At 37.8% G+C, this 18,088-nt stretch overlaps 1 protein-coding gene and 1 long non-coding RNA gene across 5 annotated transcripts in view; one reads left to right on the top strand and one right to left on the bottom strand.

Annotated features, from left to right (window-relative positions):
• Positions 1 to 2,526, bottom strand: part of DYNC1I2 (dynein cytoplasmic 1 intermediate chain 2) — a 31,423-nt gene extending 28,897 nt beyond the window's left edge. For 2 of the 4 annotated variants that reach the window (XM_061453435.1, XM_061453451.1), the window contains exons 1-2: positions 2,168 to 2,526; positions 392 to 509 (exon numbers count right to left, since the gene is read on the bottom strand). In XM_061453435.1, coding sequence (XP_061309419.1) covers positions 392 to 499 — 108 coding nt within the window. In that variant the 5' untranslated portion in view covers positions 500 to 509; positions 2,168 to 2,526. The remainder of the gene's footprint in view (positions 1 to 391; positions 510 to 2,167) is intronic. The other 2 variants (XM_061453445.1, XM_061453458.1) reach the window with 2 other exon arrangements.
• A 2,470-nt stretch (positions 2,527 to 4,996) lies between these two features.
• On the top strand, positions 4,997 to 11,703 carry LOC133269293 (uncharacterized). Its single transcript, XR_009743404.1, has 2 exons — positions 4,997 to 6,350; positions 8,114 to 11,703. It is a non-coding gene; the product is annotated as an uncharacterized LOC133269293 (long non-coding RNA).
• Positions 11,704 to 18,088: the final 6,385 nt, after the last annotated feature.

Below are 18,088 nucleotides of genomic sequence, written 5' to 3'. Positions count from 1 at the left end.
CTGACGGTCAGACAATTCCTGTGGACATCCTCAGGACTGCACTTCAGAAGCATGTTCTCTAACACCATCACAACTCATTAAGCAGATGTTTTGTGCAATACTTTACAGTGCTTAATGGTATTCCCCCCACACAAGTAGTTCTAGAAATCAAAAGTTTATGCAAGTGTAGGATTAAAAAATAAATTTAAATCTAACTTGTCATATGGATAATTCTAAAGAAGACAGTAGGTGTTTGCTCTTACAAGAAAACAGAAGTGCTACATTTGCATCAGCAACCAATCATTAAACAGACACTCCCTGAATAACATGTAGCAAATGGTTATTAAGTTAACCTACCCTTATATTTTGGACAAGTTAACAGGCAAATTTCAAAGAGAAAATAATTTCTTACTTCTTTCTTCTTTCTTTCCTCCTCCTTTCTTTTCTTCTCTTCTCTGATTTGAGCTAATCGCTGTTTCTTGCGCTCCAACTCCGCCTTCAGTTCACTTTTGTCAGACATGGCTGGAACCCTGAACAACAGAAGCATACCAACATTTGGTTTTGGTTTGGGATCTTTGTTTTTCTCTTAGTTAGGTTTTTTTGTGTTGTTGCTGATTTGTTAAGATTGCAGCTTTCCTTTAAAGAAGCTACACTAGCTTACCTAAACCAGAACTTCAAAAAGCCTCCAAATAATAATAGTAACACCCCCTCACACACACATTTCCATTTCCGTATTTATTTCACTTAACATATTCTCAATACTAAATGATGGATTTAAAACAGAACTATGATATGGTGATGGGTCACCCTAGGTAGTTCTGATACTGTCTGAAGAAACTGCTTTGAAAGAAATGTTAGGCACTGAAGATGGGACTATCTGATCTTTCTATAGGATTTGGTACAGTTACAGACCCAACTATGAAATTGAAAACAGCAAGGAGAGTAGCAGCACAGCATCTGTCTTTTACTTTTCACTTCAAGAGCTTAAATATTGACATGCTATAACTTAGGAGTATGTATGCTATATATATCTTTCTATATACAGTTGGAGGATTCAAAATATAGATTTATTAAAATATTTAGTAGGATTACTATAAATAACAAGGCAAAGTAAGTAAAAGCGTGGTGGTCAAAAAATCCCCCTGTAAAGTATGTGCATTACCAATTCTTCCCCAGCCTTTTTGTACAAGGCTGGTACACCTTTTAAGACACAAATTCTACAGAAAGCTTTGCTACATAACTGATTCAATTAAATATAGACAACAAGGTCAACAATAAAAGGTGAGGGGAAAAAAGCCACGTTGTAATAAAGACCTTATAACAGAGGTGGGGAAAACTGTGAGAGAGCTGAGTGATTAAAAGCTTAATTTTACTGGTTTTAAGCAAATCCAAATCTGTAAAAAGTGTAGAAGTGGGTCTGTAACAGACAAAGGATCTATAAATGCTTTTACACTAATCTTCAGATAGCAGAACAAACAATAATAATATAGCTTTTATTATAACATAACGATTCACCAATTCAATATTAAGAATTCCTGCATAGCACATCTAAGCACAGAAAAGGATGCAAAATGATGCAAGCCTCGTACATCTACCCCAATATTCTTAGTAGTATGCATACTGGGGTAAGTCTTCGTATTGCCTCCGCGTTGCTTGCAAGCATTTAAGCACTGATAAAATACATAACCCCCCCCCCCCCTTATTTCGGCATTTTCAACTGGCACTCTAGTGTCACTTTAGAGCAGCTCCGGGAAGGCGCGCTGTCACCACACCATGGATTCCTGCCCCCACCCGTCCTGCTAACACCACCCGAGGAAAGCAAAGCGGAACAAACGGAGCCGTCCCCGAGGGAAGGGGAAGGGAGAGGAGAGCACACCGCACCCCACCTTCAGATGACAGCAGCAGTAACCAGGTGCCGCCAAGCTAAATTCCGCACCCACGCCTCTCACGGGCCACACCGGAAAGGGAACCCTGACAGGACCCTACCTCACCCTAGGCCCTGGAAAAAGCAGCAGCACCTCAAGAGCCCACCCATACCCTCTCCCCCTTGGAGGGCCGAGCCCAGGCGCGGGCCGCCCCGGCCCCACCCTGTTGCCGCGCCCCTCAATCGACAGGGCGAGGCTGAGTGACGGCGGGCCCCCTTCCCCACGGAGGCAGCGGCGCTGAGCCGCCGCGGGACCACGCGCACCAGCAGCGGGACCTCCTCCAGCTCCAGACACCCTCGACCGCTCGTCCCACTCCGCTTCCGCCGCTTCACAAAGGCACCGGCAGCTGACAAGGAGGTAGCCTACGGCGGGTGCCGAGGGTCAAACCAGCTCTGAAAGCGTCGCGGGATCCGCAGGAACTTACGGGAACTGCAGACAGACACGGAGGCCTATACAGTACGGCGAGGCGCTCACGGGGGAGCGAGCTGACAGGAATTCACACGGGGAACGACTGAGGCAACGAGGGGATGAGGCGCTTCCAGAGGCCGAGCTCCGAACCCCTCCAGCGGAGCGCCGGTGAAGTGGCTCTGAGAACAACGACGCCCAACATGCAGCGCGCCCCACTGGGCAGGCGGGAGTGTGGCACGGCTGCGCGAGGCATGATGGGAGCCGTAGTCTTTGGGGGACGGGACGGGACACGGCACACAGCTACCCGCTGCCGCTCTGTGTCGGGGGCGCGAGGGCGCACGACAGGGCCAGAGACAGACAGGGAGCGCAGCGCGCGCATGCGCGCCCTGCTTTGGTTGCCGGCGGGAGGGCGGTGGCCGTGTCGGCGTCTCGCGGTACCCCCTCGTGGCGGGGGGGGGGTCTCGCAGGTGGGCCTCGCGCCTATGGCGGCGCTGAGGGGTGGCGGGTCCGCGGTGAGCGGCCGCGCTGTCCCCGTCGCTTTGGTTTCCGATGAGGAGACCGACTTGACAGCATGATTCTAATCGTAGGCTGAGGAGGCCAGCAGCCATGATCGCTCCAGTGGGCTGAGGATACAATCTATAGAAGCCTGGTGAGGCTAGGGACTGAATTACCCAGGCTGAATCCACTTGGCATGGATGTCAGCGAGCGGAGTTCAGTTGTCAGTTTGATGTGGTGTTACGCATCAGCAGACCGCTTCATTGCGTGCTGAACGCGGCAAAGCGGTGCCAAACCCACACTGCACCGATGAGCGCCACACGGAAATGAAGTTACACGCTTCATTTTGATACAAGTACCAACTGGTAGTAAGGGATTTTGCTGTTCCCCACTCACCATGAATTAATGAGTATATTGCCACATGTATCCTGTGGAAGCATGAAGTTTTCCTACCTTTCTTCGTAACTGCTGAGCTAGTGCTAGTGACTGCTGTCTCAATGAAGTGCTTGCTTCCTCAGGCTGCTGATCTTCCAAAACGGTGCTTACCGAGGCAGAATTAATACGGACAGCTCCTATAGTTGAAGTGCAGCATCTCTTCACAACACTATGAAATGGAAGTTTTTGAGGTAATAGCTATCAGCTCCAGAGAGGGTTAATTTTTCAGCTATCGCAAGCTGAAATAGTTCATTTAAAGTCACTGGCTTTACAAACGTTTATGTCTGGTGAGTATATTTTCTGAACTCCTGCTGACCAGCACTGGAAAAGGACTGCATTTGCAGTCAGCCTCTGTCAGGCAGCAGTGTTATGTATCATAGAACAGGTTGGTGTGTGCTTTGCTGGGATAGCTCCCAGGAGAACTTCAATTGCTGCAGGAATCACTGTTGATTACTTACTCCTCTGTCGTCTTCCATGTGAGATGGGGTTCACTACTATACCTTCAGAAAAATTAGAAAAACTGTGTGTTGTCTAGATGGCTTCTGATCATTGAATAACCCCCATGCATTTCATAAGAGTATGGGTGTTACCATTCAGAGAAACTATAAGTGAAACTGTCAAAGAAAATTGTATGATGTGCAAGAGAAGGGGGTGCATTTTTCTTCAGAGGTGGAAATATGAAGATGACAGTAATGAAGTTCCACAAACAGCTGTTGTCTTTAGTTTATTTGCCAGAATTTTCTAATATTATACAATAATGCATGGACCTCAGAACAGGAACATATGTTTTATTTCTGTGTTTTACATACGCTTCTTGTTTGGTCATAAAATACCCATTTTGTATTTGAAGCTTTCCAGTAATATTTTTCAAGTTTACATTTAAAATCATGAATGTAGGAGCCAGATATTTCACATCTGTAATGAATTCAGCTGGTTTATTTTGGGTAATTGATCTTCAAGGCTGAAGTTTATTTCTTGGTCCTGAACCAACATATATCTGCTGAAGGTTGTGTTACTACTTTTTACGTGAGTCCTTCATTTTAGAACACAGAAACTATAATAGCTAATTTTTGCAGCACTGGCACCCCCATTTTTCTTTGTAAATGATAGCTATAGTTTTCAATAGTGGGGTCAGTTTAGCAGTGACACTAACACTGAGAGAATGCTAACTGTACCAAATACGTTTGTGATTTTTTTAGCAGTCATTGATCTCATAATTAATATCAGTTTAAATGATCTGATACGGTTTTTCATCAGCTGGAAGGCTCATGAGGTACATGGTGGGAGGACAGGTTTCCAAAAGTGGATGTTTACAAGTGTTTTTTTCTAGCTTCAGCTTCCTGTTGACAGTGTCTTTCGGTATAGTGAACCCCAATTTTATAATGTTCTCTAAGAACATAGAGAAGTTATACTGTGAGGTGGACTCTTTCTGCATCTGGGTCTGCGAAGCCAGCTTGTAAGGGATTTTAAGCACCCAATCTATGCATTGGGCCTAGAATGATCTTAGCTTAGTTAAGACGTGAACAAGAGATTTAGCAGTGATTGTGTACCCATATAAACAGAATTAGTGTATTACTGAGAAGTTATTTTGAAACATGTAAGGGAATTATAAAGATGCATAAGGTCTCTGCTGCAGATAGGTGGGAATCCAGACCAAAGAAAAGAAGATACCATTTAATTCAGGAGAGCCTCTCCTTTTGTCTTTTGGAAAACATCAGACTTCTCTGCTGCCTGAATAAGAAGAAGGATAGACAGCAAAGGGCTCAAAGTGTGCCCTCAGCTTGCTCTGTTGCCTCATTGTGCTGCTCAAGAACAGTGACTTAGTCTGGAGCATGAGCCCAAGATCTATGCTGGAGGTCGTAGTTCCCTTCTCAAGTAATTGCCACTGCTGTGCTTTCCTCTCTGTCAGTGAGAGATGGAAAAGGCAGTTGCCCTGCCTTTGTCCATTGAATCTCATTTTAATTTTCTTTCTGTTATCATATTTGAGGAGAATTAAATGTCCATCTCGGGGGCTTGCTGGAATTGAAATAATCAAGATCTCATTCCATAATATAAAGATATGACTTAAGATACTTAAGTATCACTTAATAGTCTGTGCTTTTCCCATAGGGAATTTGCTGTGTTGCTAATACAGGTTTCTCTCTTTCTCCTCCCCCTTTCCTATTCCTGCTTGAAGGGCATTTTTTTTTTTTCTGTTGTGTCAAAATAAGGTCATGATGAATGATGGGTCCTTTCTGAGATGAGAACACTTCTGCAATCTGGTAACCTTTGCCACAAAACACACGCACTAGTAAATGGTTCAGCACTTGGAGTGATTCACTACTAAGCATTATAGAAAATAAGTTTACCAGTTGAAAAATTCCAAGGCAAGTTTTCTTTCTTTGCTCTGTGGTTTGTGTATGGTATGATCATTTTTCCCTATTATGTGGTCAAGAGAGGGGATAATGTGAGCTTCTTAAGGGATCCTGTAATGCACCAAAACTTGCAATAGTTACAACAGTTTTAAGAGAGAGCATGAAAATAGCCATGAGATCAGCTGAAAGGAACTATTTTCAGCTGTGTTGTATTCCTGGCTATATTCTACCATCAGTTTGTGCACCTGTCTCCCATTAACCTTTATGGAAGTTTTGTGTATTCATCAAAGGGGAACATGTTTGAATATGTGATAACAGAGTTCCTTTTGTATGTTTTATGCAGCATTACTAGCTGAAAAGATAATAGAATAAGTAAGGAGAGAGGTGTTCACTTTTTTCAGGGGCTTTTTTAAACTTTTAATTAGGAATTCAATGATTTTTCTATATGTTAAGCAAAAGGGGTGTCTCATGTAACCTTAAAGTGCATTCTAGACTAGAGTTAATACAAACAAAGGCACACTAAAATACTAAGTTTTACTAAAAATGATTGCACTTTTCATCCAGTGACATCAAATTATCTCATTCTAGAAATGTGAAATAATTACCCATATCATGTACATAATAATTGCTCACAGATGTTGCAAGAGAGTTAAAAAGAAGTGACAAGACCACTGGGATTAGAATTTAGGATTCCTAGCTTCCAGTTTTCTATTCTTACCAAAAAGTAGTATTTATTCTTCTGCAACTGTTAACTGTAATGGTTACCTTCTCATTTTTTCACATTCAGGAATTAGTTGAGTTGCTGACTAACAGCAGCAGTCAGTACTATTCAATAAAGATCGGCGCCATGGAGTCATTTTACTGCTAACAGCAATATGAGTAAAGATAGAGTTTGTTCCTTTTTTCAGTCTTTAATACTTGCTAATGTGTTAGAAGAAGGTCTGAAAAATTACATGGAATTAAGTTATAGAGTGAACACATAAAGAGTAATTTTTAATATAAAAAGATTCCCAGAATATCTTCTGCTTTTTAACTTGGATAAATCTTTACTTTTAGCATACGTTGCAAGCAGTAGATAGTTTGAAATATATGTATTACTATCAGAATCCAAGCTCCTAAGCTGTATTTATAAAATACCTGAGTAGAAAGGAGATGGCACAGTATATCTCCTGTAACAATTACTACAGCTGTATGGTTTATGCTTTCTGCTGGAACATATCACAAGTGGCAGAGCAAATGCAGTAAGAAGGGACAAGATAACAGGAATGTGTTCCATGTTCCAAACAAATCTATAGAGACTTGGTCCAAACTGGAAGTAGCCCTTCTCTGGCTGAATATTAACCAGACTATGACTGAATTTCATTCTCCTTGTCCTTCCATCCATAACAGTGATATTTAAGCCTCATAGCATTCTGAATGTTTGAAAGGGGATTTCCTGTGGATCTTGCAACATCTGGTTGCATCTTGAAAATCTGGTTGGCTGTTAGTGAAGACTGTTGCAGCTAAACTGTATTTGAATTTGGTTCAGAATTTTGTTGCATTTCAAAACTTTTAAAATTAGTCTTGTGTGCATTCCTGTGGGAAAAAATGTTTTCAATTTAAGCCACATATAATGTTCATAAACATTATTTCATTATTTGGATAGCTAAACCCATCTACTTGCTAGTTTAGGGCTAATGTTAGTTTAATTTTATATGCTCCAAACACCCACATTTCCTTTGTTTTATTTATAGATTGGTTTCCTCGACAAGCACATCATATTATCTTAACCTGTTTGTTGGGTTTGCCTTTTTTTTTTTTTTTTTTAATTAGGATAAATTTGATCTTTCTACTTTGCTTGAACAAAATTTGACCACATTAATACCCTGTTATTCAATCTATTTCATGAGTGTTTTGGATTATGTTTCCTTGTGAAATAGTCTGACCTGTGGAAGTAGTTTGTTTAAAAAAAAACACCCAACATTTTGAAAGAAATAATCGGTTTAGGTTTGAATAGGACATAATTCTCTGCCCTTGATTACGTTAGTGCATCTGTATTAAGACAGAAAAAGGAAAAACTGAAAAAGGCCTTCTGTAAGGCTTGTAAGTGGAATCTAATGTGGGAACTTGTATATACTTAAATAAAATGGACTTAAAATCATGACAGTTGATTTTAAGACTCAAGAAAGCCTTAACCCAATGAAACACACATTATATAATGCTAGAAATTTAAACAGCTTCTACTTTCAGTTTTTTTAAGGCTGAGAGAAGTATACAATTTCCTGCAAATAAAATATATATTCCTGGTATGCATGTGTGTAAATGGAGATTTCACCATTGCCAGATTTTTATCCAATAAATGCTTTTAACCATAGGTGTCATCACCACAGTCTTGATGGTTCAGTGCTCAGTTTTCTGTGGACTGAAATCTATCATTTCCATCAGGAAGAGTTTTATAAAATGGAGCCTGTTTGTCTCAGAGAAAGCTGTTTGTGGCTTTGTTTTGTTAAATCTCTTCTACGTGGGTATTTTTAACAGGAGATTAGACAGCTATTTTACGTTGAAGTGCAGCAATTCTGCTAAAGCAGGTTGGGCTTGATCTCTGGATGTCCTTTCCAAGTCTGTGTTCTGTGGTTCTGTGAGTACAAGAAGGAAAAAAAACGGTGATGTAATTGTGAAACAGCAATCTGGAATCTTATGCAGCTTTAGTAGTTTACGATCAAACTCTGCTTCTCTGAAAAAAATAAACGATTAAAAAAATCCAATTCTTCATTAATGCAGAAAAATATTGTAATAAAATTTAAATTTAATTTCATTATAATAAAATATTAAATATATGTTTATAGCTGGGGGGTTGTATTTATTTTACAGGAAATATAATGTGTTCAGATATTGGAAAAACACGTATAATTTGGCAGGTTTTGTTCTGTATTACATATGCAAAGTAAAGTCTAGCCTGTTTAATTTTTAATAGTGATATGACAACTATTAAATAACATTATTTCTCTTAGTATTATATATGCTAGTAATGTTAGCAAGCTCCAACACACACTTACAGATATGTGTGTAGGAGCAAAATGTACTTACAGCTGTTTTTAAAGTCAGTGGAAGAATGTGATATTTAAGCAGTACTTTCATTAATCAAGGCAATGACTTTTTATTTCACTATAATTCTAAAATATTACATCTTTTTTGTTATTCATTGTCCTAAATTCTGTAGTTCAGGCTGTAATTCAGGAGTAAGGAAAAAAATCCATTATAGATGCTTGCTTAATTTGTTGTGTACGTCCAGACAGCTACTGACCAACTGTTGTGATATACTTAAGACAGCCAGTTAGAGTTCAAGATTAAGTAAAAAGTACAGATCCACTAGATTTTATAATTTTATGTTTATCTTTTTTTTTAATTGATAAGCATTTCATAGAATTTCTTTCTCTGAGATAAAGAGGCTGGTGGCTAGCACATAGAACGATTAAAAGGGATCATTTCCCCAGCTTTTGCCCTTGCTCTGGAATTGTGGGGGAAGTGACTTAGGTCATGCCTTTTTCACCTTGATACCAAAGGAGGAAAGGTGGTGTTTTGCCACCAGTAGTTTTTGCCACTGGTTCCAAGGTCATGGACATATATTTTCTCTTAATGTTGGTTTCTTAGTGTGTCAGATTAACCATATCTGTTTCAATGGCAATAATTCTTACAGCCAAAGCTATGTTAACTGAGATTTGAAAGGAAGCTTTTTGAATGGAAGGCACCACATATAATTTTGAGTGTTACTAAAATCGTATCTGCCTGGCATAGATCATAACTTTTTTACTAACAAAGAAATCAACAACTGAATCATACTTTCATGATTTCTGAGCTTTTCCTCATCTCATAAATTGACAGTTACCCACCCTCATGACACAGGTATAAAGTAAGTGTGACAAATATTATCCAGAGTTTTACAGCGGTTAGCTCAAAATCACTCAGAGATATTCAAGTGACAGTTAAAATTGCCTTTGCAGCTCACTAGTTCCATAATCAGCTCGAAAAAATGTTCTAATTCTCTTAAATTTCAAATACTATTTAGAAGTAAACATTTTAAGTGACTGCAAATTCTAAATTTGAAAACATAAAAAATGACCTCTATAGTGTGGAAATTACTATGGGCCATTGTTTGAACTCCTGAAATGTGCTAAAGCAATTTTCAAATTTACTTCCATTGAGAAGCCATATTACTTTTCATAGAAAATGATCAAAAGCATCAGAGTGGATGTGGTATATTAATAATAAGAGGTGGGACAGTGAGGGTAAAAGAAGTGATGGGACACATATGGTTCAATTCAGCACTTTTCATTTATGCTGGAAAAAAATGTAAATTATGTCACCCTTGCTTGCTAGTGCAAAGTTACCAGACAGGCATCACTAAGTGATCTCTCTGACATTAAAATGACTGGAATGTTATTTCCAACTATTTCTTTTCTTTTGGAAATCTTACAATATCTTATTGCAAATGAAATAAAAAATCCACATATAATGGTGTAAGAAACAAAGATCTGCTTGTAGTCTCAATGATGGATTATTGCCATTCTATCTCAATGCTAATTGAAATCCAGGATGTTTGTATCAAAGCTGCTATGAGACACTTACATATACCTTTCTGCCCCACTGGAAATGTAATCTTTCTATTGAACATTTTGTCCTGGTAAATTCCATCTGCCATAGAAATAGGCATTTTGCATTTGAATCGAGATGGTTGCTATGTTGAATCAGATGATATGGTGTACACTCCCCTTGTCTTTAGATGAAATTGATCCTTTACTGTGTTGAACATAAGACTGTGATTTTTTTACACCTAATTATCTTATTGTTTCATCTAGATGGATTTTGGAATGCACCACTTTTTGATCTTTGCATATATTGGTGTGACACTTCTCTTAAAAAACAGTTTCTCCTTAGATGATAGTACATTTTAAATATTCAGTTACATTCCTTTTCTAAATAAAACATAATAAGATCACAGTGTTTCATTTATTGATAATGTATTTGCTAATTTTATAGAAATTAATATTTGTTAACTTATTAATCACTTTTGCAGCAGTAAAGGAATAATTCTATGTATAATTCCTCAAACTTGATGGAGTAAACCTATTTGTTTTGAAATACCTACAAACTAAGCTATGTATTCAAAATTTTGGTTATTTTACTCATAAGTAATTCCACTGACTTCAGTGAAGAGAGGCACCATAAAACTGAATGGAAGTTGCGTGTGTTCACTTACCTATAGTGTTAAAACTTGTCATCACCTTTCTTTGCAAATGTGGGTTGTTACTTTTTTTGCAATACAAGGTAAATTATACCGAGTGTCTGTACAAAAATCTGTATTTTTTTCCTCTTTTTTTTGACATGTATATGTGCTCTAAGCATTTTCACTTCACATCAAGTGTGTAGAGTATTTGTGAAAGAAAAAAATAGGAGAGATCTCTGGCTATGGAGGAGATAATGTGAAAGCATAAATAGCAGCTACTCTCTGCAGGTATGAACCTGTTCTTATTTAAATCAATGGAAATTTTGCTGCTGATGGCAGTCAATGCAGGATCAAGTCCTTGAGTCTTTCTGCAAATCAATTAGATGTGTTCTTCATAGGCTTTCACGCCTTTGAACATCTGTCTCTAAATTACTGTTGGAAGCCAATCAATTAGATACTTGAGTTCATTTTATGAAAATAAATTCCACAATGTTGTGTAAAATGAAAGGAAATGCTTTAATTTACTGCTTTTGATTTATCCAAAAAGATTAAGCTATATCTGTGATTGTCAGATCACCTTGTTTTATTTGCTGAAACATGTACGACTCGACAGAATGCTGATGTGACTCTTTGTGTATTTGAATTGTTTCTGCACTGAAAAATAGCGCTGGTACTAGGAAGCTGAGAGATGAGATATTGCTATGTCAGGCATTGGACTGAAATACATTTTAAATAGACTCCTTATATGGTACTGTAGCAATGAAAAATTCTGATTTAGTGTCTGCTAAGAAAATTTTGGAAATCCTTTTAGAAGTTTCTTAATCAATACTAAATTTGTCAGTAGTAGCGGATAACCCAATATATATAATCATTAAAGAAAAATAAACAATTTTAAATGTAAAAAGTGGGGCTTATGCTGATTTGGATTTATTTTTAATCTTCTATTGTTCACAGGAAATTCAGTGGTGGCTGAAGAGTATATGAAACAAGCTGGCAAATGCTACAGCATAAGGTTTGCATAAAGCCAATTTTTCCATTTTCCCATCTTCATATGCTGCCTTTTTGGCTCAATAATCTGTTTCCTTGAAGTGCGTTATTGTTAAATGTTGCATTGACCATGAGATCATATAGTGTCGTGTTAAATATTATACTATACTGTGCTGTACTTGCCTAGAGAACAGCATATTATTTTTAAATCTTAACTAGTTATATAGCTTTTATAGATTTAAAATTATGTTAACATCTATTTTATGTAATTAAGATACATTTTAATAGAAATATTATAATACATTTATGATCCTAAATATAACAATTATGTAATGTACGTAACATTAATACATGCATATAGTATACAAGTTACCTTATGCATAATTCATATAATAAAATATTTAGGTTATTATTAGTTTGTTTAATAAATTCAGGTAGTGAGTCAAATCAAAAGGTGCTCTATTTATAACTTTAACAAAGGAGACAAACTTCATGAGGAATTTCAAAACAAAATATTTTTTAAACTGATGTTTGAGGAGTTATATATTATTTTTAATTAGGAGGCAAATAAATAATAAATTTGAACGGAAATTAGAACCTATTGTAATTGATAAATATTTAATAAACACAATTGTATCTGTATGTATTTGCAACCCTTATCCTCACAAACTACTGAATACATTCTCTTCAAACTAAAAATGGTAAAAATATGTCTGTTAGTCCAAGAAAAAACATGAAAGTATTGGAGTAGAGATAATTGTTTTGAGAAGTTATTTTAAGCTAATGAAAACAAGGTCATAGAATAAAAGTGCCATTTCAACCATATAAACTGTAATAAAATCATCTAATGCAGAGTACCTTTTGGCAGGAATAAATAAGCATTGCAAGGCCTGATATGGAATACAGAAATCTATCCAATTGAGTAAACATCAAATGAAGGATTATCCCTACTTGTGAGGAATCCATTCCAGCAAGAAGTTGAACCATGGCCTACTGCATCGGAAATTTGCAGGACTCCCTAGAGAGCTAGGGGGGAATCTGCAGGTTCTGTCATGGGTACACCAAAGCAAAAAAGAAAGACATCTTTCAGAATACTGATCAGACCTTGGTGTTCTGAGTTTTTAAAAGTACAGCTAGGTTCTCTTCATTGTTGCTCTGGATTTGAATGTAAGAAAGAAGTTCTGATTTTCTAAATGTTCTAAAATAAGAATAAAAATATTGTGATATCCTGAAATGTCTTGAAAGGTTAATACAAGGTGCTAAAATGCTACCAAAGGCATAAGCTTGCAATAGTAACAGTTACAACAGGAAAAGAGAAAGGGTAAGCATTTAAAGAGTAATACTTTATTCTATATTTAGCTAGACGTGGAAAGAGACTGTCCAAAGCAAATAACAGCGAGACAACCAGATCTGTGAAACTAGGTATCAGGGTGCTGGGAAAGCATTGAGGAAGAAATTTCTGAGGCTGCAGAATAAAAGTGTTAGGTATAAATACGAAGTGATTGTGTACTGAAGGTCCTGCCAAAAAGGTGGTGCTGGAATATATTGATGCAGGAACATCCTACATATATTGCTTATGTCCTAGCTTCCAGAACACAATGCTAGATGACTCCAGAGCAAAAAACTTATTAATGGAAAATGAGTTGATGAGAGAAAAGATTTTTATATAACTTTGTCAATACAATATAGAAAATAGAACTGCTGAACAAGACAAATAGGATACTCTTAACAAGATCATTAACCTTGTTAGAGGCAATGTCAACAACAAATGTATAATGATTTTGTACTTGAAGCCTTGAGCATAGTAATTTAAAAGCTATGTATTTTAACAGTTATCAGTAAGAGAGGAGATAAGTGAGTATAAAATAATGAAATAATTATTTCTCTTAAAGTGACACTGATTTTTGGTGAGCAAATGTTATTACTTTGCAATTTAATTTTGTAGCTAGAATGAACACCAAGAACTATAATGACTTCAACAGTCAGTTATGGATATTCAACAATTCTAAAAAAAAAGTCCTAAGGCATCTCAAGTAGACACACATAAATGGACACATGCAAAGTCAACAGTCCCCTTCAAAGCTGGTCAAACAGCAGAACTGTCTTTTACTGGGATACCTGCTTTCTTTGGAGAAGGATCATGTTAGGAGATGATGTCTCTGGACACAAAAGCTTATGTGATTTGTAGAATCAGTACTACAAAAGACTTTACAAAGATACCAGATGCTTTTAATTTTGTGTTTTGTATTTCTCCTGCCACACATTCAGATAGCAGGCTCACTATAGTGTGTTACACTTCTCATATGATCAGGAAACCTGTGATCTTTATTGTTTTAGAAACACAGTGTTGCAGTTCTTGCTTAAGCACTGATTGACTTTACTAATGTAAAAGCGATTTTATCCTAGTCATCTTTTCCTTATCTTTTATTTGTAAGCCTTGCTTGCACTAAAAAATGGTTTTAACTAAATTGAAACTTAATTCAGTTTTAATTGAACAAGTGCAGATCCCTTTTACAGAATCCATGTTGCTTTAAGATACGTGATTTTAACTTAGGATATGGTTTACTTGAATATTTCTTTCATTGACTCTCCTGGCTAAAGTAGGTCTCACTGTGGACACCTATTCTCACCCACATTCATAGAATCACAGAATGGTGAGGGACCTTAAAGATTATCTGGTTCCAACCCCCTGCCATGGGCAGAGACACCTTCCACTAGACCACGTTACTCAAAGCTCCATCCAAACTGGTCTTGGAACACTTACAGTGATGAAGTAGCCACAGCTTCTCTGGGCAACCTGTTCCAATGTCTCACAACCCTCATAGTTAAGAATTCTTCCTTATATATAGCTAAATCTGTCCTTTTTCAGTCATTCTCCCTTGTCCTATCACTACATGTGCTTGTAAAAAGTACCTCTCCAGCTTTCTTGTAGGTCCCCTTTAGGTACTAGAAGGCTGCTGTCTGGTCCTCCCCAGAGCTTTCTCTTCTCTAGGCTGAACAACCCCAGGTCTCTCAGCCTGTCTTCATAGGAGAGGTGATTCAGCTCTCTGAGTGTCTTTGTGGCCTCCTCTGGACTCACTCCAACAGGTCCACATCCTTCTTATCTTGGGGACACGAGCTGAACACAGTACTCCAGGTGGGGTCTCATCAGAGTAGAGTAGAGGGGGAGAATCCCCTCCCTCAACCTGCTGGTCATGGTGCTTTTCATGCAGCTTTTAATGGTTGGCTTTCTAGGCTGCAAGTGCACATTGCTGGGTCATGTTAAGCTTCTTGTCAACCAACACCCCCAGCCTTTCTTGTCAAGGCTGCTCTCAGTCATTTTCTACCCACCCTGTATTTGTACTTGGGATTGCCCCAACCTCATACCTTGTTGAACCTCATGAGGTTCACATTGGCCCATCTCCCAAGCTTCTCCAGGTTCCTCTGGGTGGCATCCCTTCCCTCCAGTGTATTGACCGCACCACACATCTTGGTCTTGCCAGCAAACCTGCTGATGGTGCACTCTATCCCACTGTCTGTGTCAGCCACAAAGATGTTGAACATTGCTGATCCCAATACCAACCTCTGACAAGCGCCACTTGTCACTGGGCTCCCTTTGGGCCTTGGCCATTGGCTGCAACACTGTGAGTGTGACCATGCAGCCAATTCTTTATCCAGCAAGTGGTCTATCTGTCAAATCAGTGTATCTCCAATTTGGAGACAAGGATGTCATGAGGGACAATGTCAAATGCTTTGCACAAGACCAGTTAGATGACATCTTCCCATATCCACTAATGCTGTAACCCCATTGTAGATATTTCTCTGTTAATTGGGCTGGTTGGTTGTGTGATCATGTTTTTTTTTGTTTGCACTGATGTTTCATTAAGTGAATCCATAGAGAATATGAATGCACACAACTAGCGCTATTCTGTTTATTCTGCAAGCATTTGTAGTTTTATTTTTTTTCAATCCTGTGTCCGGCTGCATAAAGATAGCAGGTTAAGGCTTATAATACACAAAACTATTCTGAAGAATCAAGATGCTTTAGCACAATATCCCAGCAACCAGAACTGTGAAGAAGAGTCCAGTTAAGATATAGTTAAATATTTTTGCCAACCTTTAATGAACACTGTTGTAAAATTTATAACAGCTAAGATATGTAAACATATATTTGAATCAATGAAAATTAATTAGATAAGCTCTCTGACAGCATATTTGATGTGATTTGATTATATATCCACAAAGGAAGCTTCATGTTTATGAAAGCTAGATTTCCAGTAACATAGTAATGAAATGTAGCACATTTTTGCCAGTGCTTTTGACCTAGTGAAACATAAAAGATTTTTCATTTTGTTTATTCTGTAACAAATGGATGCATGTGTGTGATAACAGTATAATAAACAAGATTGACTTCTGGAATGTTAATGAAAAATCTCATCCAGAAAGTGTGTTTATTTCAAGCAAAGCTGAAGAATTCATAATCCCATCTTTCGGGTGATATGCAGACACTTTTACTGTAGAAATGCAGGCATAATCCCCTTAGACCTTCCATCATAAAACTCAGTTGAAATCAATACTTCAGGCCTTATCTTCTGTACTTAGTGAAAAGCTTTCTTCTTACTATGTTTGTGTTACTGACGTAAACAGGGGCCCTAGTCAGGAACAAGGAATTTACTGTTCAGCGGGCTATAGAAATGAAAAGAAAAAAAGGTGGTCATCACTGATGAGTCCTATAATCCAAGTATAAAACAGGTTCAACTGAGCTAAAAAGTATAGTATAAAAAAAAAATTGAGACAATATTGGCTAGTATGGCAGAGATTTCAATGACTGAAGTCCTGCCAATGTTTGGTAAGTGTCATGGAACAAGAATTTTTAAGCGAATTGCTGTGGAGAGCTGGCAAAACTGGATCCCAACAGTTTAGACAACTGCTTAAGCAACTCATTATAAGTCTATTTGTAAGCAACACTTAAATCATGGCAAATTTTTGTATGTCCTGTGTGGGTTTTTTACTACAAATAGAATACAAGAACGAATTCTCTTAAACCACAGAAGCTAACCCATGCTTAAATAGACACTAAAACCCTGAAGGGCTGTTGTGCAGAGTAGCACTTGGGTATATGGTTTTTAACATGTCTCCTTATGCAGTAGTTTTCCAGTGTAGATACATCTTTAAATAAGCATTATTTGGATTTTATTAACTTTTAAGGCACCAAAATTTACTTCCTGCCTTCCATTTAGAAGCACAGTCAGTTCCATCAGGGCAAACAAAATGACGGCACATAAAACTGCCCTACCAGTTAGTTCATATGAAAAAAAAAAGGTGCTTCCAAGTCAAGTTTGGGATTAATATTTTGGAAAAAATCTTATTATGTAAACAATAGGCATACTGGATTTATATGTCTTTGAAATATGGACAGTATTCATAAAACCCCTCTATGCCTTTATTTCAGAGAAAAATGCAGCTGCACTTCAATGTATCAAAAAACTGTTTCAGTGTAAAATGCATGCTGAAATCCAACTTACATAATTTGTAACTTTGGCAGTAAGCAAAAAAAAAAACCAACCAACTTAAATAATTAGTTGTCTTTGGACCAACAATCTTAAGATGTCCTTCCTAATACAATTAAGAAAAAAAGCAAAAAATCCACAAATGTTTTTTTTTCCCCTTAATTTTTTTTTTTTAATAGCGCTTTGTGACAGCTCTTATATTCTGTGATTGCAGTTCAACTTTGAATGTAAACATTCAAGCTTCTGATAGTCCATTACTTACACAATGCTGCAATTGTATAAAATAATGGCAGCAAGGACTGTGGACACAGGTAAGAGAGTGAACAGTGGCATCTCCAAGTAATTTTCTTAAGGCTGTATCGTTGTAAAGACAGTAGTGGAGCATGGCGTTCTGTACTAGACCCCTTCTTTAGTAATTTTACCTGAAAGTCTTAGAATATTGGCTAGAACACTGCTTGAACTCCTGTCTCCACAGAAGCTAGTGGAAGAACAACTGTAGCAAAATATATATACTGTTCTGCATGTATGTATGCATATATTTGCATACACTCACACACAGACACTCAGTAGGCACTTCCTTTTCAGAAAAACCTTCAGTCTGCAGAATTATGCCATTTCTAAGCTATTTATATAGTATCTGTCAGTCAGGAGGATATGCATTAAAGAAAAGCTTCATGCTTCCAGGATTTCTACAGTTGCTTATGCACTTAGGGTGGTGAGGCACTGGAATAGGTTGCCCAGGGAGGTTCTGAATGCTCCATCCCTGGCAGTGTTCAAGGCCAGGTTGGACGAGGCCTTGGATGATATGATTTA

Source organism: Pezoporus flaviventris, unplaced genomic scaffold (genome assembly GCF_033815535.1).
Source record: "Pezoporus flaviventris isolate CSIRO_AGI_PZ_B2104156 unplaced genomic scaffold, CSIRO_AGI_Pfla_v1 ptg000001l, whole genome shotgun sequence".
Lineage (NCBI taxonomy): Eukaryota > Metazoa > Chordata > Aves > Psittaciformes > Psittacidae > Pezoporus > Pezoporus flaviventris.
This window is presented reverse-complemented; position numbering and strand designations above follow the sequence as displayed.